Below are 22,857 nucleotides of genomic sequence, written 5' to 3'. Positions count from 1 at the left end.
AGAAAACCAGGCCTTTCTGTTGTTGCGCTGCATGGTGTCACCAGCTCCACCTAACAGATGACTCCCTGCTTACTCCTTTACAATGTAGGATTTTGCATTCAGTTGCCAGAAACATTTTGATGACTTGGTCATTGATATTTGTCAGAAAATAAACAAACTCTTCTCAAGTTCATTTTAAAGAAAAAATCCCTTCGGAGTTTTCAGAGTTGTAAAAGGACTGTTTGCTCCAAAGGAAGCTTTGGGCCCAGTGTCATTCAGGCCCAAAGTGAGATTTCTCCCTGGGGAGGGGACACAGAGTGGAGCTGTTGAACAGGCACTGTGCCAGAATGAGGGAATTGTTCTCATCTCACCTGTTTTTCTCTTTGAAGCTCCACTTCCAGCCCCCAAACCCGTGCTGATCTCCCTGCTTGAAGGAGGGGAAGAGCCCTGGATCCCAGATGTGCATAGCCCTGAGGCCGTGCCAGGAGACCTCAGCCCAGGTGAGGTGGTGGAGGGAAGGAGGAGGTTGGGTCTGGAAGAGCCATGTCTGTCTGTGCTTTTATTTTGGGCACTGTGTGCTACTGCTGGATTTCCTGTCATCCAGCAGGAACTGGGATTGCAGATATGCTGGAGGACCTGGAGGAAAGTGGTGTGGCCGAAAGGTGGTGGGGTGGTGTCTGTGTGGAAGAAATCAGAAGGGATGTCCAAGGAGGCCTGGAGCAAGGTCAGGGTGAGCAGATCATGGAGCCACTGGGAAAGGGTCTGGGAAAGACAGGGAGGAGCCCGTTGGACTTCAACGTAGGTCAAAGAGTGCCTGAAGAACTCAGGAACAAGAATGTGAGCCAGCAGAAAAAGCAGAATGCATGCACTGAGTGTGGAAATAGCTTTGAAAAAGATTCCAGCATCGTTAACCACCAGTGCATACACTCATCAATGACCCCAAACAAGTCCTCTGATTGTGGGAAGAGCTTCAAGAGGTGTTCTGCACTGAAGCTTCTCAAGCACAGACACACAGGCCAGAGGCCATTTCAGTATCATGAGTGTGGGAAGAGCTTCAGAAGGAGTTCTGAATTCCCGCTGCACAAGCACTTCCAGAAAGGGGAGAGACCCTACAAGTGCTCTGACTGTGGGAAGAGCTACACAATCAGCTCTGGTTTAAAGAGGCACCAGCGCATCCACACAGGTGAAAAACCCTACAAGTGCTTTGACTGTGGGAAGAGCTTCACAATGAGTTCTGATTTAAAGAGGCACCAGCGCATCCACACCGGGGAGAGACCTTACAAATGTCCTGAGTGTGAGAAGAGCTTCAGAAGCAGTTCTGAATTGAAGTCGCACCAGCGCATCCACACAGGTGAAAAACCCTACAAGTGCTCTGAGTGTGGGAAGAGCTTCAGAAGCCTTTCTAATTTAAAGAGGCACCATCGCGTCCACACAGGGGAGAGACCTTACAAATGTCCTGAGTGTGAGAATAGCTTCAGAAGCAGTTCTTTGTTTAAGTCGCACCACCGCATCCACACAGGTGAAAAACCCTACAAGTGCTCTGAGTGTGGAAATAGCTTTGAAAAAGATTCCAGCATCGTTAACCACCAGTGCATACACTCATCAATGACCCCAAACAAGTCCTCTGATTGTGGGAAGAGCTTCAAGAGGTGTTCTGCACTGAAGCTTCACAAGAACAGACACACAGGCCAGAGGCCATTTCAGTGTCCTGAGTGTGGGAAGAGCTTCAGAAGGAGTTCTGAATTCCCGCTGCACAAGCACTTCCACAAAGGGGAGAGACCCTACAAGTGCTCTGACTGTGTGAAGAGTTTCACAATCAGTTCTGATTTAAAGAGGCACCAGCGCATCCACACAGGTGAGAAACCTTACAAGTGCTTTGACTGTGAGAAGAGCTTCACAATGAGTTCTGATTTAAAGAGGCACCAGCGCATCCACACCGGGGAGCGACCTTACAAATGTCCTGAGTGTGAGAAGAGCTTCAGAAGCAGTTCTGAATTGAAGTTGCACCAGCGCTTCCACACAGGTGAAAAACCCTACAAGTGCTCTGAGTGTGGGAAGAGCTTCAGAAGCCTTTCTAATTTAAAGAGGCACCATCGCATCCACACAGGGGAGAGACCTTACAAATGTCCTGAGTGTGAGAATAGCTTCAGAAGCAGTTCTTCGTTTAAGTCACACCACCGCATCCACACAGGTGAAAAACCCTACAAGTGCTCTGAGTGTGGGAAGAGCTTCAAAAGCAGTTCTGAATTGAAATGCCACCAGAGCACCCACACAGGAGAGAGACCTTTTCAGTGTCCTGAGTGCAAGAAGAGCTTTAAAAGAAGGTCTAATCTCAACACCCACAAGCACATCCACAGTGCATGCAGGCTGTAGAAGAATCACAACATATGGGGAACCTTCAAAAGCAATTCCAGCCTCATTACCTACCAACACAGCCACACAAGATACAGAGCCTGCAGAGCTCCAAAGGTGAGAAGAGCTACAGTCAGAGCCACAGCATGGTGACCACCTGTGGCTTTGTGTGGTGATGAACCTTACAAATCTCTTGAGTAGAGGAAGAGCTCTGCGGCCAAACTCAATCCTCTTTCTCTTTCGTTGCATGAGAATTATGCATATTGCTGTCCTCCAGCTGCAGTTGCTGTGTTGGGTGGCCATGCAAAGGAAAATCCGGAGTGGGATGTGTCACAGCCATGTATGGGAAGAGCTTTTGCCAGGGGATCCTCTCAGAGCATTGACCCTAGAAATGCCTGCACGGCAGGAAGAGCTCATCCCGAGCTCAGTCGTCATTAAACATTGTCCAGTCCTTGTGATAAAGAGGCCCTGCAAGTGTCTCTGGTGCAGGAAGTTTCTCTCTGGGCTGGCACCTCCTTTCTCATGGGGAAACCCGCTACAGAGAAACCTTAAGAATTTTGGTGAGCCCAAGGATGAGGGAGACCCAGATGCTTTTCCCCACACAGGAGGAGTTTGCAAAGGAGATGGCATCACTGGCACCCTCTGCAGAATGGATTTCACCCAGGAGCTTCAGATGGCCTCTCCTTGCTACCCAAATCCTGCTTTCCTCTTCTGTTCTTCCTGCCAGCAGCTTTTTGGTGCCGTTTCCTAAGGAGAGGTGTCTGTGTAGGGATGTTCTGTGTGTCTGTGTGCATGTGTTGCTCTCAGTAATCTGTGAGTGCTCTGATGAATCTGAGGGAAGGGTCAGGAGAGCAGTAACGTGGCTCTTGGAGATTTTCTGAGAATCATCTGTAGAGGAAAGGGAAGGGGGTGAATAAAGCAGCTGAGTTGTTCTGGAGCTTTCTTCACTGTCTTGTTTTTTGTTCTCAAAATAAATGTCAGCACGTGGAATGAGGAGAGGGAAAGGTGCAATCAGGATTTGGTTTGGTTTCTCCTCCAGCCCACTGTTTGCTTTTGGGAAGGCATTTCCCAACCAGGAGGGAGAAAACCGGGCCTTCTATTGGTGTCTATTGGGAAGGAAGGACCCCCCCCAGCAGCACAGGGGCCTTCTGCTGCTAGAGGTGCTGCATGGGGCTGGGGGCTCACACTTGCACTGCACGCTTGGGACCTAGTAGAGGGGACTTTTCAAGGACGACCCAACATGGGACTTTCTGCCCTGTGTTCATTTTCCTGCCCTTAGGGTAGGGATGACTGGCAAAATGGAAGAGGAGCTGTCTATGTTGACACATCACTGAGACTGCTGTACTGCAGCTTTGGAGATGAGTAGGATTGCGAGCAGCATCCTCGTGTTCCATCAGCCTTTCCTCACTCAGTGTACAGAATGAGCATTAGCTTTCTTCATCCCATTCAAGCTTTCATATCAGAAATTCTGTTTATTGACACGCCTGAAGGCCGTGCTGCCATTCAGCAAGACCTGGACAGGCTGGAGAGCTGAGCGGATGAGGTTCAACAAAAGCAAGTGTAGAGTCTTACACCTAGGGAGGAATAATTGCATGCACCGGTACAGGTTGGGGGATGAGCTGCTGGAGAGAAGGTCTGCAGAGAGGGACCTGGGCGTCCTGGTGGACGACAGGTCAGCCATGAGCCAGCAGTGTGCCCTTGTGGCCAAGAGGGCCAATGGCATCCTGGGGTGCATTGCAAAGAGCTAGCAGGTCGAGGGAGGTGATCCTCCCCCTCTGCTCATCCCTGGTAAGGCCTCATCTGGAGCACTGCGTCCAGTTCTGGGCTCCCCAGTACAAAAAAGACAGGGATCTCTTGGAAAGAGTCCAGCGGAGGGCCACAAAGATGGTGAAGGGCCTGGAGCATCTCTGCTATGAGGAAAGCCTGAGTGAACTGGGTCTGTTCAGCCTTGAGAAAAGGAGACTGAGAGGGGACCTGATCCAGGTCTATAAATATCTAAGATGTGGGGGGCAGAATGGCGAGGCTCTTTTCAGTGGTGAGTGGAGACAGGACAAGGGGAAACAGCCAGAAACTGCAGCATAGGAAGTTCCACACAAATGTGCACAAGAACTTCTTTACAGTGAGGGTGACGGAGCACTGGAACAGGCTGCCCAGGGAGGTGGTGGAGTCTCCTTCTCTGGAGATGTTCAAGACCTGCCTGGATGCCTACCTGTGCGACCTGGTGTAGGGAACCTGCTTTGGCAGGGGGGTTGGACTCGATGATCTCTGGAGGTCCCTTCGAACCCCTACAATTCTGTAATTCTGTGATTCTGTGATTCTGTCACCAGTTGGACTTTGCTCCATTAACCATTGCCCATTGGGCACGGCCCTCTTCCTTACACAAAGAAGGGAACAAGTGTCCAAGAAGAGTACACCTGTCCTATGTGCATGTGTAGTGTTCTGTGAGGGAAAATGATATGACAACTACTGGCCTCCCTACAGGACTGTAAGGAGGCAAGGAGGCCCCCATGGCACGAGGACAACGTGTACCCTCTTGAGACTCAGCAGCAGACACAGCTGCCACATCCTAGAGGACAAAGACCTTGGTTTTCTCTCAGGGCCCTCCAGCCTTGCCAGTGCTGTTGGCCATCTCCACCAGAGGCTGTTCCATGCAGTCCTACACCAGCCTCCTTTTCCCTGCATGCTGCAGACATTCACCTCGACTCCTGCACTCGCACTCACCCGGGCATTGCCTTACGTTGATGGTTCTGCAATCTCACTAGTTGTTTCTTGTGATACAACAGCGTGGACTGATTACAGAGTCCTGCTGGGTGTCTCTGGCACCATAGCACTACCATTGTAAGGGAGGGCTGACCTGTCAGTTTGTGCAGAAAGAATCACTTCTAAAATCACTTTGGCCTTCCCCATTACTTCTCTGCAGGCTCTGACAACACTCCTGTACTCCTCCCAAGCGGACAGGCCCTTTTTTCAACTTTTCCTAAACCTTCTTCTTCCCTTTGATCTTATCCATGAACTCCTTGCTCATCCATGCAGGCCTCCTGCATCCATTCCCTGATTTTCTACTCTTAGGGTTGCACCGATCCTGAGCTTGGAAGAAGTGCTGTTTAAATGTTGGCCACCTCTCATTAGCTCCCTTACCTTCAAGCACCCGAGCCCATGAAACACCTCCAAGTAGGTCCCAGAAATTGTTGAAGTGGGCTCACTGAAAGTCCAGGGCAGCAATCCCACTTTTTGCCTTACTTCTTCCACCCAAGATCTTGAACACCACCATCTCATGATTGCTGCATCGCAAGCTGCCCCCAAACTTATCATCCCTAACTAGCCCATCCCTGCTGGAAAGAACAAGGTCCAAAATCACCCCACTTCTTGTTGGCTTCTCCAACAACTGTGTGACAAAGTTATCTTCAGCACATTGCAGGATCCGTCTGGATTTTGTGTGCCTGGGCATGTGGTTTATCCAGCAGATATGTGGATGATTCATGTCCCCCATGAGAACCAGTGCATGGGATTGCAAGGCTACTTCCAACTGCATGAAGAAGGCCTCATCGACTTCATCCTCCTGATCTGGTGACTGTAGTACACCCCACAGCACTGCTGGCCATACCAGCCCTGCTTTTCATTCCCACCCAGAAGCACTCCACACGTTCTTCATCCTCTCATGGGTGCACCTCAGTCCATTCCAGTAGCTCTCTCACATAAAGGGCAACTCCTCCACCTTGCTTCCCCAGCCTATCGTTCCTGAAAAGGACACAGCCCTCCATGGCAGCATTCAGTCACGTGAACTGTGTCACCACATCTCCATGACTGCAGTGAGATCATGGCCCTGCGACTGTACACAGATCTCCAGCTCATCCTGTTTCTTTCCCATGCTATGCGCACTGGTCTGCAGGCACTTCAGGGAAGCAGCAGGTGCATTTACACTTGGAGGGACACAGGAAGATTTTGGATAGGGTATTGGCAACATGACCTTCTCTGAGGAGTCCCTGTATGATCCTATGGGACAGCTCAGATGTTTTTCCCTGCAATCTCCCACAGTGACAACATCCCTCAGCCCTTCTCTGCCACACTGAATTCCCCTCTCTTGCCTCTTTGGACCTTGTTTAAAGACTTGGAAATCGTTCCAGAGAGCTTGCTCCCCAGCACACGTGTGTCCCGCTTGCTCAGTCGGGCTCCATCAGGAGCCTACATAACCAGTTTCCCAAAAGCCTTCACAAGATCAGAATACCCAAAGCCTTGATCACAACGCTGCCCCTTCAGCCAGGTAGCAAATGGGAGCCTCAGTGCTCGCCAGCCAGGGGCCCCCAATTGCTGAGACTCTCCATCCTTTTTTGGTGGCACTAACATTGATGCAGTGCCCTGTCTGGCCCTCTGCCCTGCATTCTAAATGTTCTTCTAGGGGCATGAATTCTGATTGCACAGTTTTGCATTTCCTCACTCCAAGAATGTGAGACATTGCCCATTGCCCATGAGACAGGAAGTGAAGGCTGGGGACTGTCTTGGGCAGAGTGACCATAGAATTGTAGAATTCTCCATTCTTGGGGATGTCAACAGAGTGACCAGCAAAACTGCCTTCTTGAACATAAAGAGGGCAGACTTTGACCTGTTCATGGCGCATGTAGCACGGGTAACTTGGGAGTCGCCAAGGAAGCCTGGATGCTCCTCAAGAAGAAGACCTTAAAGGTGCAGGACCAGGCTGTCCTGAGTGCTGTAGGGCATTTTATGCCCTGATCTGGTAGTCTGGGACACTGCTCAGAATATGCCCCAAAGGATTCAGATGGAGACAATCAGAGAGCTTTTCCTCCGTCTGGACTGTCACAAGTCCATGGGACTGGATGGGCTGCACCCTCGGGTGCTGAGGGAGCTGGCAGGGGTGATTGTCGAGCCCCTCTCGGCCATCTATCAATGCTCCTGGTTAACTGCTGAGGGCCCAGAGGATTGGAGGCATGCTGATGTGACTCCCATCTTCAAGAAGGGCCGTGAGGAGGATCTGGGGAGCTAAAGGCCTGTGAGCCTGACCTCGGTACCAGGGAAAGTAATGGAGTAAATCATCTTGGATGAGATTACATGGCATGTGCGCTGTGTCCAGGGGATCAGGCCCAGCCAGCACAGATTTGTGAAAGGCAGGTCATGCTTGACCAACCTCATCTCCTTCTATGACTGGGTGAGCAGTCTGGTAGATGAGGGAAGGGCTGTTGATGTAGTCGACCTAGACTTCAGCAAAGCCTTTGACATGGTCTCTCACAGGCTTCTTGTGGGGAAACTGGCTGCCCATGGTCTGAACAGGTTTACACTTCTTTGGGTAAGGAACTGGCTGGAGGGCCGTGCAAGTGGGTAGTGGTGAATGAGTGAAGTCCAGCTGGCGACCCGTTTCAAGTGGTGGTCCCCAGGGGTCGGTACTGGGGCCCATCCTGTTTAATATCTTTATTGATGACCTAGATGAGAGGATTGAGTGCACCCTCAGTAAGTTTGCAGATGACACCAAGCTGGGAGGTGGTGTGGATCTCCCTGAGGGTAGGGAGGCCCTTCAGAGGAATTTAGACAGGCTGGATCGCTGGGCTGAGGAGAATGGGATGAGGTTCACCAAGGCCAAGTGTCGAGTCCTGCACTTTGGGTACAATAACCCTATGCACCATAACCCCATAACCCATATAGGCTTGGGGACAAGTGGCTGGATGACTGTGAAGAAGAGAGGGAGACCTGGGGGTGTTGGTTGATGTTCAGCTGAACCTGAGCCGACAGTGTGCCCAGGTGGCCAAGAGAGCCAACAGCATCCTGGCCTGCATTAGAAATAGTGGAATGGAAATAGCCAGCAGGAGCAGGGAGGTGATCATCCCCCTCTACTCAGCACTTGTGAGGCCGCACCTCAAGTACTGTGTTCAGTTTTGGGCTCCTCACTACAGGAAAGATGTTGAGCTGGAGCGTGTCCAGAGAAGGGCAACCAAACTGGTGAGGGGTCTGGAGCACAAGTCTTATGAGGAGCAGCTGAGGGAGCTCAAATTGTTTAGCCTGGAGAAGAGGAGGCTCAGGGGAGACCTCACTGCATTGTAAAACTTCCTGAAGGGAGGCTGTGGAGGAGAGGGATGTGGCCTCTTCACCCAGGCAACAAGCAGGACACAGGGAAATGGCTGCAAGTTGTATCAGAGGAGGTTTAGATTAGACATGAGGAAGAACTATTTCTCTCACAGAGAGGTCAGGCAGTGGAATGGCTGCCCAGGGAGGTGGTGGAGTCGCCGTCCCTGGCAGTGTTCAAGAGGTGTCTGGATGACGAGCTGCGTGATGTGGTTTAGGGCTTGTGGTTAGAATGGTGATGAGGAGAAGGTTGGACTGGATGATCTTGTAGGTCGTTTCCAACCTTGTGATTCTAAGATGATTCTATGATTCTATGTGCTTTGTTACGCTAATGAAGTGTCACTTGCTGCTGGGTCTCTTTTCTTCCTTTGCTGGGGACATTCGCACATCCTTGTGGTCACAGGTCCCCACGTTGCTGCCCTGCCGTTCCTTTAACTCCTCTCACCCGTGAGCAGCTCCCAGCAAGAGGCAATCTCCGGCTGCCCTGCTCTCGAGGGCAGCACCTCCCTGCAGCTGGGTCACTTCCTCACTGAGCGCTGCCCATGGCACTGATGTCACGTTTCTATTCACTGAGCAAGCGAGTGCTATTTCGAACAACTTCCTACCCTGCTTTCTCAATTCGGTCTTCCCTGCAAGGCATGAGTATGGTTAAGCTCTCTGCTGTACGAGGGCCGGCTCTGCTGCTTGCTGCTGTGGATCTACAGACTTCAAGGCCACCCAGAAGGAACAGCCCTTGGGGTAACCGGGGGTTTGTGTCAGGAAAGGCTGCTTCCTGTTCTATTGCATTTTCTGTGGGGCAAAAGTGGGCTCCAAGTTTCACTTGGACACGATGATCTCTAGAGGTCCCTTCCAACCCCTACAATTCTGTGATTCTGTGATTCTGTGAATGTTTAAACTCTATGCATCTTTCTGCAGGGGATGTTCCTCTGAACTTTGCTGTGATCACAGCCACATCTCTTTCCTTTCTGCTGATAACCCAGCTGTACACATGACCAAAAATATTTCGCCTGCTCACATCAAAGCTTTCCAGAAAGCGATGGTTTTGTAATAAAACGGCTGGTATCCCTATGGCAGAGAAGGTCAACACATCCTGCTCTTGAGAACAAAAAAGAAAAACAAAAGAAAACAAAAGCAAACAAACAAGCAAGCTAACAAAAAAGCCCACCTTAGTCTAGTCTGGGAGTTGGTTCACCAGATTCTGCCAAGTGTTCTCACTTCTGTCCTACTCAAGGCTTTTCATTGGTTCCAAGAAGTTATAATATTTTCCACCCCAATTGCTGAGTTATCTTGATTTGAAGCTCCTATTCCTTGCTGTAGTGGCACAGCAAGGAACCAGTAAGTGAGCACGAGTGCCTGGAGCAGTGTGAGAGGGATGCATTCCTCGGCTCACCTCCCCCTTCTCCAGACCCCTGCTAGGAGGGGTGACTCAACCCCCTGCTCTGACATCCCTCCCTGAAGCCTCGGTTTCACCTTTGATTGCTCTACACCTCCTTACCCAGTACACAATTCCTAAACAATTCTACAGAAATATGTTCCACATCAATTCCCCCCTTTTCTATAATCTGGCAAGCGTCACGTCGCTAGGTGATGCCATTCTCTCCTGGGGATTTATGAAAAACACGCCCCACTTTCCATCTTTTGGCGCAGCTTATGCTGCTTCCATTAAACATACTCAAGAAACAACGTAACAACGCATAGGAATATTCCAAGAAAGAGAGACTGCGCAAGCCTTGAAGAGAGAGTAGCTTTAGCCAGGCAAAGCTCGCTAACCAACTGGTTAATCTGCTCCACAGCTCTGTAAATCCAAACAAAGTATTATCCAAAGTAAATTGGTGGATCACCTGAATTTGTTCCCACTGTTTAGTGTGCACATCTATGTCTTTTATTGAGTTGTGTCAGTTTTGATTAATTCTAGCCTACACCCCTCCTCCTTTGGCCAAGAGGAGATCAAGAGCCATTCCATTCTGCAATACTACTTGACTAATAGACGACACCTCTGTCTGCAATCCACAGTTGAGTTCTTGATATTCTCCAGTGTAGCTGCTATACTGACAATTGCCTTTTCTGATTCACTTACTCCTGGACTAGGAATAAACCATCCAATACAACTATGGAGCTCAGAGGGCCTGTCTATAAGGGGGTTATCCCCTGCTTCACCCTTTTCCAAGAGCTTCTCAGCATCCCTGGGGGAACAGCTGTTCCATTGCAGCACTAAGCATCCTCCCACATAATGTCCTTCCAGTTCTCAGGAAGGGTCTTACATTGAGGCCTGCCTATAGCTGTACACTGAATTTAGGTCCTTTTTCCTATTGTTCTGATTTTATTTGCACACCTACACCTACTTCCTGCTCCACCCCACGGTGTCCAATTGGTGGAGGGAGTCCCACACTGAGGAATTTCCATTCCTCCATCTCTTGGTGAGGCTAACTGACGGAGAGCAGCTCAAGACGCCTGGAACAGACGGGCTTAGGCTCTGGTGGCGCAAGAAGCAATTTTATTGTTCTTACAGGGTTTTTATATCTTTTAGCTACAGGAGTATACAATACTTAAATCAGATAACATTCATGCAGCTGACAGCAATACATCATTGCTTAATTAACTCTTTTGTGGATTATGATCAAAAGGCGTTCTATTCACAGAACATGTTCTGCTCTTGGTCATGGAACGAAGAAGCTGTAGCTTATGCTTGCCAGTTTCACATGGCAGTCCTTCCCTTTCAGGAGGGGCCGCCTCTTCCCTGTTTGACCCTTTCAGGCCAGCCAGGTCTGTTTTGCTGAACAGTCTTCTTCATTCCACCCTTTTCTATTTTATTAGACCAGGGGTGGTGGTGGTTTATTTTTCATTTGTTCCAATTTAACCTTTTTGATTTCAATTTGTATTGCCTGCAATTGTCGAATTTCCAAACGTATTACATAGGGGAGTAATATAAGCCCTATCAGCACAATTACAATCATCAAGCATATACCATAAAACCATTTCTGAAATGACGAGAACGAAGGGAAAGTAGCCTTAAGTATTCTAACAAAATCTTGAGCCTGGGTTGCTAGGGTAACATCTAATTTATGTGCTTTCATTTGCGTGGCAGAGTCGTCAGTTAGGAGCAAAATTCCCTTTAGGGGTTTGCAATTGCATGGTTTCGCATGGAGGAACTTGAGGGGGCAGTCTCCCTGGACCTTTAGTGTACATTCTAAAATTCAGGTAATAAAAGTTCATAGCCCAGTGTATTCCTGTTGAAACATTAGTATCCCAATCATTTTGCATTATAATTTGTTCACACAATGGATTCGTCTGATCAACTTGAAAACAAATGGGTAAGCCTTCTAATTGTCCTGTATAATTGATTGTTGCTGAATATGCATGTATATGGTAATCAGAATATTGTCCCATGAACAGAGTTTGATTATTATACACCGGGATGTCTATTGTTTCTTCCCATGTTACTGGATGAATCAATGGTGGATTAGGTACAAATGCCCAACATGTTTCTGCTTTACAGCTATGCTGTAGAATCCACAAGGTACTGAGGATTAAGGTTACAAGGTGTATTCTTTCTTGCATCTTCCTTCCCCATTTCTGGGCTAAAGTCAATCTCTGCATCTTCCTTCGCAGTTTTCCCATTTTGGTTTTCGGCATGTCGAACAAGTCGTTCAGGAATCCACCGTGGTGAGGTTTCGTCTGAAGGGAAAACACAAACATATCCTCTGCCCCAAATTAGTACAGGATCAGGACCATAAATTTTACCGTCCATTGGATTTCTCCAATATACCATTGGTTTATTTCTTGTTTTATTACTCCAATGTCTATCCGCAGCCAATTTTCCGTCATCATTCAGTGTCGAAAAATTTAAAACAAATAATGCATGTGATAACATAGAGAACGGAGTATCTTTAATTCCCCATCTCCCCCTTTTTATTTTCTTTAGTTGAGTTTTCAATTAATGATCAAATTTTTCTACTATGCCTTGGCCTTCTGGATTATATGGAATTCCAGTTTTATGGTAAATTTTAAAATGTCGACAAAAGGTTGCAAAACCGCTACTTACATAAGCTGGCCCGTTATCAGTTTTTAATGATTTCAGTGTTCCCATAATGCTAAAACAATGCAAAAGATGGTTGCATACATGAGAGAGTTTTTCACCAGACAAGGCTGAGGGCTACTGCAAAGTGAGAGAAAGTGTCAATTGTTACATGGACATAAGAAGATTTTCCAAAAGAAGGTACATGTGTGATATCCATCTGCCATAGATTGTTAGGCATTAATCCTCTGGGGTTCACTCCAAAATGAGGAACTGGTAATAAAGGGGCACAAGAAGAACCATTCCGCATATTCGGAAGTCCAAAGCAAATATTCACCTCCACTCAGCCTTTGCCAAGCTTTTCCAGTCAGAAGGGGGAAGAATATTAGCAGCTTTAAGCTCTTTCATTTGTTTAAAAGGAATAGGCTCATAATCATTCAGAATGCCACCGTTTGCAAGTTGACTCTGTATGACAGGGAAAACTTGAGACGGAAAAAGTTGCCCAGAAAAATTCATCTATTGTTTCCCCAGCTTTCCTTGCTTCTTTGAGCGCTAATTGCATAGGGGATTGTTGCATAAGCAAAGCGTCTACTCCAGGCGGGGGAGGCATTCGCCCTGCCCGAAAGGCAGGCAAAACAGCAAGGGGATCTGATCGAGCCTGATCGACTATCTGTTGTGTCTGCACAGCGGCATCAGCAGCCTGTAACGCTGGGATTACAGCTGCTAAGTCCTTATGGTGATATTCAGCAGCCTCTTTTTCTAATTCTTCCCAATCATCAGGGGGTAAAATATCCTTTGTTATGTTAGTGCCAGGAGGTTTACAAGGCGGCAAGTCGTTTGCTAATTTACAAATCAAAGGTTGCTCATATTGGGGAGGGGAGGGTGGGGGTGCCGATGGCATAAACGAAAGGATATGATCAAGAGATTTTGATCGCGGCAAGGCAGGATATAACTTTTCTGTTGAGCGAGTGGTCCGCTGCCACTTCTCATCTCCCGTGTCTCCTCTGAGACATTCTTTTATTAGAGTCCAAAGCGTAAAGGTATCAATAGGTACCTTCTCAGGACCATGCACAGCATAATAGCCCTGGAGTCTTTCACCTACTTTGTTCCAAGTTTCAATATTAATAGTTCCATCCCTGGGAAACCAGGGGCATACTTCCTCTATAAAATCTAAAAAACGACTAATCTGACCCCGAGTCACTTTTATTCCTCGGGCAACTAATAACAATTTTAACATTGCAGCAAAAATACCTCTTTCTGTACTTGCTGCTTGTCCCATTTTCTTTAAACAATCTGTTAATTCCCTAGTCCTTCTCTCCCGGATCAACTTACTAACCGTGGCTCATGGGAGGAAGCGACGTCTTTTGTCGTATGGAGTCCGAGAGTTCCCGTTCCCGGGTTTCGGCACCAAATGATGGAGAGCAGCTCAAGACGCCTGGAACAGACGGGCTTAGGCTCTGGTGGCGCAAGAAGCAAAGTTTATTGTTCTTACAGGGTTTTTATATCTTTTAGCTACAGGAGTATACAATACTTAAATCAGATAACATTCATGCAGCTGACAGCAATACATCATTGCTTAATTAACTCTTTTGTGGATTATGATCAAAAGGCGTTCTATTCACAGAACATGTTCTGCTCTTGGTCATGGAACGAAGAAGCTGTAGCTTATGCTTGCCAGTTTCACATGGCAGTCCTTCCCTTTCAGGAGGGGTCGCATGTTCCCTGTTTGACCCTTTCAGGCCAGCCAGGTCTGTTTTGCTTAACACTCTTCCTCACTGTACATATTCCTGCAATCAGGGAGCTTTAGGCTAACCACTGTTCCTTTAGTGATGTTTAAATAGGTATTTTCACACCAGACTGAAGCAAGTCTTATGTAACACATGCAACCTGTAGAACACATTCTAAACATATTGTCTCTCAATCCTTAGCTCCAGTGGTCCGGTCTTCTTAACAGTGCACTGGGGCTGAGATGTCTTCTTAACTCACGTGTAGCTCCACCACGCCTGCTCTTTCATCTTGATCGCTACAAATGATGCTCTGGAACCCCAAATCTTGGAATTGTCTCTTGTAACAATACTTTAGTTACTTCCTGCACCCTGTTGGTCCTGCAAGGGAAAAGCCTCTGGCCAACCTGAAAAGGTGTCTGTTAATACCAACGTATACCTATACCCCCTTCTCTTGGGAGTTCAGAGAAATCAATTCACCATTGTTGCCCAATGGACAAATTCCCTTCCCTATTTGTCCCTTGGCAGCCTGGGGCCTGTTCTAGGACTATTCTGTAAACAAATCTGACATTGCTCTGTTACCTGCTTAGTGGTGGTGTATAAATCTCAAGCCACAATCCGATGCCTCAAGTATTTATACAGGGTCTCGGTTCCCCAGTGAGTTTTCCTGTGCTCAGCCATGATTATGGCCCATAATAAGGAGGCGGGAACTATTATTTTGTTCTGAACCCTAATCCACCCTCCTTCTCCTAAGAACTCTATCAAGATTTGGTCTTATCTTGAATACCTTGCTTTACCCTCAGTTTAAACTTTTAACCATCTGGAACAAAATCTGCACCCCTGTGTCCTCTGCTTTGTGAATACTCTCTTAGCCCCTCGATTAGGTTATCCAGGTCCTGTATTTTGCTTCCTTAATCTGTAATTCACCAGAAGAAAATACAGACATTCTCACTCCGATTAGCAAAAGACTTTGGGAGATGTAAACAAGTTCAGCAGACATGGATGGAGAAAACCAAAAGATTGTGGCTTCCACTTGTTCTAGTAAATCTTGCCCTAGGAAAGGCTTTGGTGAATTTGGCACCTACAAACATTTGTGTATCCCTACCTGTTTACCTATACTAAGTTGTAAAGGCTTAAGAAAGTAAACCTCCTCACTTCTGCCAGTGGCTTCCCCTACGGTTACAAATTCATCACTTACTGGAGTTAGAGAAGTATTTCACACCCAATAAGTTGCTCCAGTTACTACCAATTCCACACTTGGCTGCAATTCCTTCCTTACCTTCATCTTCTCCACCCTTAACTGTTATTGTATCTGTTACCAAATCCAGTGCCTCTTATTGCACTGCTTTTCTGTTCAATGCGGAAGGAACCCTCCTGGGCCTTTCCAGCTCCCCCCTTCAGCTCCTCCTGAGGAGATCTCTGGGTCCTACAGCCCTGCTCTCAGCTCCTCCCCTGCTAAGGCTTCCCATGCTAACACTGGGATATCCAGTTTCCCAGGTCTCTGCAGATGAAGGCTGGTCACTTCCAGCGTCTCATCTCCTGCCTTGGCACAAAAAAGATGAACTGCTAAATGGTCATCACCTTCCAAACACCACTGATTAGAATTTTTTATTAAAGTTGTCTTGCTCATGGGGCCCCCAGGCTCCCCAGCAGTATCTGAAGTGGAATTTGCCTGGGAACTTCCTTTCCCTGTGCTCCCCCATACTCAATTTCACTGATTTTTATTGTTCCCCAGAGTCCACACCTTATAGCTAGAACGTTAGTGTGACCAAATGCATATTCCTCTTTAAAGTCCAGTCCACAGCACCAACTGAAATGCCACTTTCCTCTATTCCACTGTAATCCCTGGACACTACTACAGGTCAAGCCTCTGATAACAAATACGGGGTTAAACAAACAGCCAATTAGACTCGATTCCCACATTCACACCACTCACACCTTGCATCCAATAGTCAGCATTCACACCACACAGCAGCCGCTTATGAAGTCTCCCTTGCTGGGTAATGGACTCTGCCTACTTCCCCAGGGCACGGGAATACCAAATTCCCTGGGCAAGAGCTATAACCAATGTCCCCAGCAACAAGAGCACTTGTATTGTATGTGGAATTCCACAAGCAATCATTTTATAACAGAAACACTTAAGAATCACAAAGGTAATGACAATGAAAAACCAGTTTGGACGTTTACTTGTCACATGATCCTAGCAGGCCCCTTCCTGGCAGCTAACTGCAAATGCCCCTGATACATTTCTGTTGTGATGATTTCTCCAAAGTATTTCAAAGCTTACATTCCCGAGCACATTATAGCCTCACTCCTGCAAGATTTCAACCTGTGAGGTTCTTGGAATTCTCCAGATACCACCTCAAGTGGGACCCTGCTCCCAAGGGTTGTCCTCCCACAAGGATCGCCATGACCGAACCTCCAGCTATGGATCCACCCTCAAGGGGAGCACCCTCGCTCCTTCACCCTTCAAGATGCGTAGAGGTTGAACATTGCCAAATGAAACTAGGAGCCCACTTTTGCCCCACAGAAAATGCAACAGAACAGGAAGCACTCTTCCCCAGACACAAACCCCCGGTTAACCCGAGGGCAGTTCTTTCTGGGTGACCTTAAAATCTGTAGATCTACAGCAGCGAAGAGCAGAGCTGGCCCTTGTATAGCACAGAGCTTAACCAAAGGAACCAAGGAGACCCAGATGTGCCATGAGAACGAGCTGTGAAACTGCCCAAGGCCTGGCAGCCGGCTCGGGGCGTGCTCGCTGTGGGAATTGCTGCCTGCACCTGAGGCTGTGCCGAAGCGGCCAGAGCCTGGCTGGAAGCCGTCCGGGCAGCACGGCGGTGGCAGGAGAAGCAGCGAGGCCGTGCTGCGGCCAGCTCCGGGCTGAAGGCACTCGGCATCCTCTGCTCTACGCGACACCCAGGAGCCCGGTTGCCCGCACCAGAGGCGGGAGCAGCCTGCTCCGCACCCAAGGTAGGAGCCCTTCGCGTCTCGTGCAGAGGAGCGCACGCTTCCTGCCCCCTGCCAGCAGCAGCGGGAGGGGAGTGGGAGCGTCACCGGGCGGGGCGGAACCGGCACTGCTGTAGCCCAGGCGGGAGCCCGGTCCCGGATGCAGCTCCTGCCCAGCACAGCGGGTTTGCTGGGCCAGACGGGCTGCAACGAGGCGAGCAGCGGTTCCCAGGTGTGTTGCTGCCCGGCTTGGACTCCGAGGGGCGCAGGAAGGGGTTGGAGCTGGGACAACGAGGAAGTGAGCAGAGGAGCTCAGCGCGCTCTGCTGCCCGGTCGGCTCTCTGTAACACAGCCCAGCCGGGACTGCATTTTTCCCTCTGGGCCACGGGAGACGCGAGATGACCTCGCTCTGCAGCTCTGCACGCATGCATTGATGGAAGCTTTCAACTCCCCGATGCCTGCTTGTGAGTGTCTGAACGTGTAGCCTCCAAGGGGTGAATTTCCACTTCCCTTCCCCTTCTCGGGCAGCCCGCAGTTTCCCTTCGTGGACCCAGGAGGTAACATCTGCCTCTAGCGGCCCTTGCAGCGTTACGTTTTGTGCACATAGCGCTGGGCTGATGGCTCACCTGGAGATGTGCGAACCCCTCCCAAGGCTTCTGTTCAGGCTGCGCAGCGAGCGCTGTACCAGGACATGATGCTGGAGACGTACCAGTGCGTGGCCTCGCTGGGTGAGGGCTTTGCTGCCTTTCCTCCTCGTTAGGGCACCTTTGGCTGTGCAGAATGAGCCTCTGCAGGCCGGGCCTAGAATGATCACCATGCAGTTCCATACTGATAACTACAACAGCAATAAAAGATATGCAGAGAATTGTGAGTTTCAGAAGGGATTAGTATGCACAGCAGACTGATAAACGCCCCAGAGTCAGTTTTGGCAAACAGGCCTCAGCCAGGAGAGAGAAAGCCAGCCCTTCTGTTGCTGCATTAAATTATGCCACCAGCTCCAGCTAATAGAAGACTCCTGGTTATTCCCTTACAATTTAGGATTTTGCATTCAATTGTTGTAAACATTTTGATGCCTTGGTCATTGATATATTGTGAGAAAATGAACAAACTGTTCTCACGTTAATGTTAAGGAAAAAATCCCCTTGGAGTTTTCAGAGTTGTATAAGGACTCTTTGCTCCGAAGGAACCTGTTTGCCCAGAAACCAAACTGTGGTTTCTCCCTGCGGAGGGGACACAGTGTCATGGTTCTATGTTTTTTGTTTGTTTGTTTGTTTGTTTTTATTTTGGGTTTCAGTATTCCACATCAAAACGTCATGTAGTGTACGGGGCATTAAAGTGTCACTGCCACAATTCCAAGTACCTATCCCTGTACATTACAGAAGTCACGGGATCTGGCCCTTCTGGGTGGGGGGGGCGCTCTCTTGCTGCCTGGCAGTGGGTGCTGGAGGTGCTTTCCTAGCCGTTCCAAGCTTTTCAGGTTTGACTCAGTCCCGGGAACTCTCTCTATCATCTTGCCTGATTTATTAATCTCAATTTCAATTAAATTGTATATATTGTGTTATCTTGTATTCCAGTATTATAGTAAAATAAGTTTTCCTCCATAGATTGTTGCCACTGTTCTTTTCCTCCCTTTCTTCCTTCCCATTTTTTGTGGGACTAGAATGGGGGGGTGAGGGCAGAGGCCTGTTGCCTCTGTCATGGACAAAAATTGATCTAGTCATCTCCATGACAGAAACTTCAGCTTCCAGCATAATTGGTGGGGTTGATGGTTTGAAGATTGACTGTCCCCTACTCCGAACACCGATTCTCTCGTCTTACTGCCTTCAGCCAGGTCTAAAACTTGCATCACATTCTGGACAGTATTTTTCTCTACCTGGTATTTCTTTAGGCAGTTAATAACCTTCTGCCAAGGGCTCTGCATCCTTTTTGCGCACTTTTCTACATCTATTACGGCGTCCCAAATAGCATCACCAAGATCTCACCACTCCTTAATTTCAAGAAGACCTGTACTGAATCATTGAAATGCCCTTTTGCCCGGCCCATTGTAACTAATGCAGATAGGACTTTGGCACTGAGCTTTACGCCTCACTTCTCTAACAAGCTCGCTAGTAATGACAGGGCTACCTCCAGCTCCATGTTGTCTTCCTTCCCGGTTTTAGCACGCGCTCACTCAACTGGTGTCCTTCCTCCCATAGCAAAGCCCCAAAGCTTTTCAGACTGCCTCTGCTCCCTGTTCGGGCGCCATTTGGGAGCGGGATTGTGGGATCTTAGAGATGACTCGATACCAGTTAGCAGCTAAGTCCAACCTTTAATGGTAGAGCATCAGAGTATATAACCTTACAGTACACTTGTCGCCTTCTCATTGGGCACTACTCATTTACGTCAACCTGTAACCGTGAGAACGTGAAGTTCCCTGCTACGCCTACTTCCCATAACAGCTTCCTCATACAGCTTAACTTGCAACTAGTTGTTTACTCGAATTGCCTTACAAGGCTATCATGTCCTTGATACTCTGAACATGGCCTTGGTTTTCAAGCGAGTCCTCAACACATGTGCAAGGCTGTTACGTGTTACTGGTTTCTTACATTGGCATCCAAAGCTGGAGGCCCTGTGTGCTGCAGCATCATCAGCATGAGTGAGAGGTGGTGGGAACGGTCCTGTGACGGGTGTGCTGTGTGTGATGGATGGCTCTGGGCTCTGCAGGCAGGAGATGCAGGGCAGGTGAGATGGGATGGGGTTGCTGTGTGTATTTGGTGGGATGGATGGAATGGAGCTTACAGTTCTGCTCACAGGAGCAGACATACTCTCTGTCTTGCTTAGGGGACTAAATATCAGTCAGTGGGCAAAAAACGGTGTGAGGGCAGTCATTTTCCTTCTCAAAATTCCTACTGCTGCTGTTGTCTACAGTGACAATGTCTCACATTCTTGGAGTGAGGAAATGCAAAACTGTGCAGTCAGAACTCATGCCCCTAGAAGAACGTTTAGAATGCAGGGCAGGGGGCCAGACAGGTGTCATGGTTTTATGATTTTTGGTCATCAGTATTCCACACCATAACATCATGTAATGCACTGGGGGTGGGGTTTGATATCTGCCGAATGTTCGTCCGTCGGAGAAGAACTACTTTTCCCCAGGAGACTTTGCGGTCAGCAAGGGGATATAACTCCAAGCAAGGTCACCTGATTCCTTCTTCTTCGCCTGCGCTTCTTCGCCTGTGCTTCTTCGCCTGCGCTTCGCTATCTGCGCTTCGCCGCCTGCGCTTCGCCATCTGCACTTTGCCGTCTACTGCACTTCTCACCCCAGCATTGTGGTGAGGTCTATACAATTCAAACAGACTCTCTCTCTCTCTCTCTCTCTCTCTCATTGTATTTTACTAATACTATATTTAGTAAAATCATTTGTTTCACCTCAGATCAGTGCTGTTGTTTTCAAGTATTTTGGGGTCCTCTGCTTCCCCTTTCCCAGAGGCGCGGATCCGCAGATCCCTCTGCCCTGCTGGTCAGGAACTGGGCCGGACCAGCCCATAAACTGTTGACATTTTTGGTGGAGAATGCAGGCAGCAGTTGCTTTCTAGCTGTTTAGACTCTCTGCTCTCGGAGAGTTCCGTTGGTAAAGCTTATCTGTTTCACCGCTACTCTCTGAAAACGTGACCTTGAAAAACTCCAGGCGGACTGCCAGTATCGTAGAATATTTGTAAACTCTGAGCTTTACTATCTTGCCTCTGTAAAAAAAAAAAAAAAAAAAAAAATGCTTTCTGTAGTGAAACTTACTCTTAAAGGGCTGCACGCTGCTGCCTCTTCTTTCCTAATGCTCAAAACATACTGGGCATTAATTAAGCTTGCCACCTTGCTCTATGGAGCAATCGGCTTATACAATCAAATGAAAACATGGGAGGAAATATGGACCTGGCACGTTCGTACAATGTGGCTTACAATTCCGGAGACAGCTGCCAATTTTACAGGACTGGGATTTTTTAAGGTTTCCAGTCTCACCTTTCAGCCTGTAGTGCAGTTTTTGAATGAACACCTAGTCGCATTACTAATCTCCCTGAATGTATTGCTCATCATTTCACTCAGTATTAGTATTTATTATATTTTGAGGATGTCCTCCCCAAAACCAGAGAATACTGAGTGGCAGGGAGTGTGGAAAGGTCTGGGAAAGACTTTAGACAAATGGAAATCTTCAGTCTCATGGAACTTTACTCCAGAACACCTGAAAGACCCTGAGAGTCTAAACAGCTATTTAAGGCAGGAATGTTGCGGCTTAGGCAGTTCTGAGGAGGCACAAATGATTTGGGGCCTGGCTAATGCTTATCGGGCCTTATTCAATACTATCCTGGAGAGAGAGAGCTTCTGAAATTGAAAGGGAGAGTCTCAGGGAAACAGTTCAAAATGAGGGAGAAAGTCTCCTGCTCCAGAGAAAAAACCTCCAATCTGAGAGAGATGCCCTCCGAATTGAGAGAGACTCCCTGCAATCCAAACTCAACAATCTTCAATCTCAACAAGACACCCTCCAATCTGAGCTAGATACTGTCATAATCGAACGAAACAAGCTCCAAGCTGAACTGGAGGATGAGAGCATTGGAACTGACCAACCTGATCAACCACAAGAGGCACCACAATCGATGTCAGTTGCCCCTGTAAGAGGACGGAAAACAAAGCGAATCTCGACTCAGTTAGAAGAGAAGAAAGAGGAGGAAAGAGGTCCAGAGGAGTGGCTCCGAGGTCCAAGAGAAGCACCTCTGAGTCCAGGGGAGGGGCCCTCAGTAAGACCACGGTCACCAACACCTACAAGGGCAAGAAGTCCTGGAAGAGCAAGAGGTGAGCAAGATATTGTTACCTTTGTGGATCGATCTCTGAAAATGAATGAAATTCGAAGTCTGAGAAAAGACTTCTCACGCCACCCAAATGAGCCTATTGCTACTTGTTTACTTCGATGCTGGGACAATGGGGCCAACAGTGTGTGGCTAGATAGTAGAGAAGCTCGCCAACTGGGTGGCATTGCTAGGGACTCAGCCATTGACAGAGGTATTAGTACCTGCCAGAACCAGGCCTTCACCCTCTGGAAGAGGATGTTGTTAGCTGTAAGAGAAAGATACCCCTTCAAAGACGATCTGATGCCCGAGAAGAAGAAATGGGCTGATTTGGAAGAAGGCATCCGTTATTTGAGAGAATGTGCTGTGGTGGAAACACTACATAGCCCCGATTTCATTCCTGATGAGCCAGACCAAGAGCATGATCCTGAGAGAGCCAGGTGTACACCAAATATGTGGCGTACGTTCACGAAGACTGCACCAGAAAGGTACGCCAGTACATTTGCAGCAATGTATGGCAGAGGAGAAAGAAGACCCCTTATAAATGAGTTGGTTAATAAGCTTCAAGACTTCGAGTTACATTTAAGCCCTCTACGAGCTTGTGTTTCAGCTATTGAAAAAGTAGCTGAAAAGCTGGACAGAATGGAGAACAAACAAGAAGATATAATAGATAAACTATCAATTATGCCTGATGCCGATGAATACATGGTGGTAACAGATACATCCAATGAGGAACAGAATTCCCAAAACAGCCTACTTGAGGGGCTAGCCAACTTGATTTCCTCCCAGTCAGTGTCATCCAACGTCTCAGCTATCAAAAGAAGACGTCCTCCTGCTCGAACAAGTGACAACAGTAAGACCACGTCACGTTTTGCCTTGTGGCATTACCTACGTGACCATGGAGAGGATATGAAGAAGTGGCATAAGCAACCTACTCCTGCACTTCAAGCAAGGGTAAAAG

At 48.1% G+C, this 22,857-nt stretch overlaps 3 protein-coding genes across 11 annotated transcripts in view; 1 reads left to right on the top strand and 2 right to left on the bottom strand.

Moving 5' to 3' along the window:
- Positions 1–22,857, bottom strand: part of LOC125686094 (zinc finger protein 501-like) — a 474,399-nt gene that overhangs the window by 50,450 nt on the left and 401,092 nt on the right. The gene's annotated exons all lie outside the window — the stretch shown is intronic.
- Positions 1–22,857, top strand: part of LOC125686095 (zinc finger protein 501-like) — a 239,099-nt gene that overhangs the window by 59,782 nt on the left and 156,460 nt on the right. For 2 of the 7 annotated variants that reach the window (XM_048929743.1, XM_048929740.1), the window contains exon 3: positions 369–479. The exons of 4 other annotated variants lie outside the window; for them this stretch is intronic. In XM_048929743.1, coding sequence (XP_048785700.1) covers positions 369–479 — 111 coding nt within the window. Of the gene's footprint in view, positions 1–368; positions 480–583; positions 3,188–22,857 lie in introns of those variants that run through there. One more of the 7 variants, XM_048929737.1, reaches the window with a different exon arrangement.
- Positions 1–22,857, bottom strand: part of LOC125686098 (zinc finger protein 485-like) — a 322,586-nt gene that overhangs the window by 155,217 nt on the left and 144,512 nt on the right. The gene's annotated exons all lie outside the window — the stretch shown is intronic.

Source organism: Lagopus muta, chromosome 31, assembly GCF_023343835.1.
Source record: "Lagopus muta isolate bLagMut1 chromosome 31, bLagMut1 primary, whole genome shotgun sequence".
In the NCBI taxonomy this organism is placed as follows: Eukaryota; Metazoa; Chordata; class Aves; order Galliformes; family Phasianidae; genus Lagopus; species Lagopus muta.
Note: the sequence above shows the minus strand (reverse complement) of the source record. Positions and strands in the feature narration are given on the sequence as shown.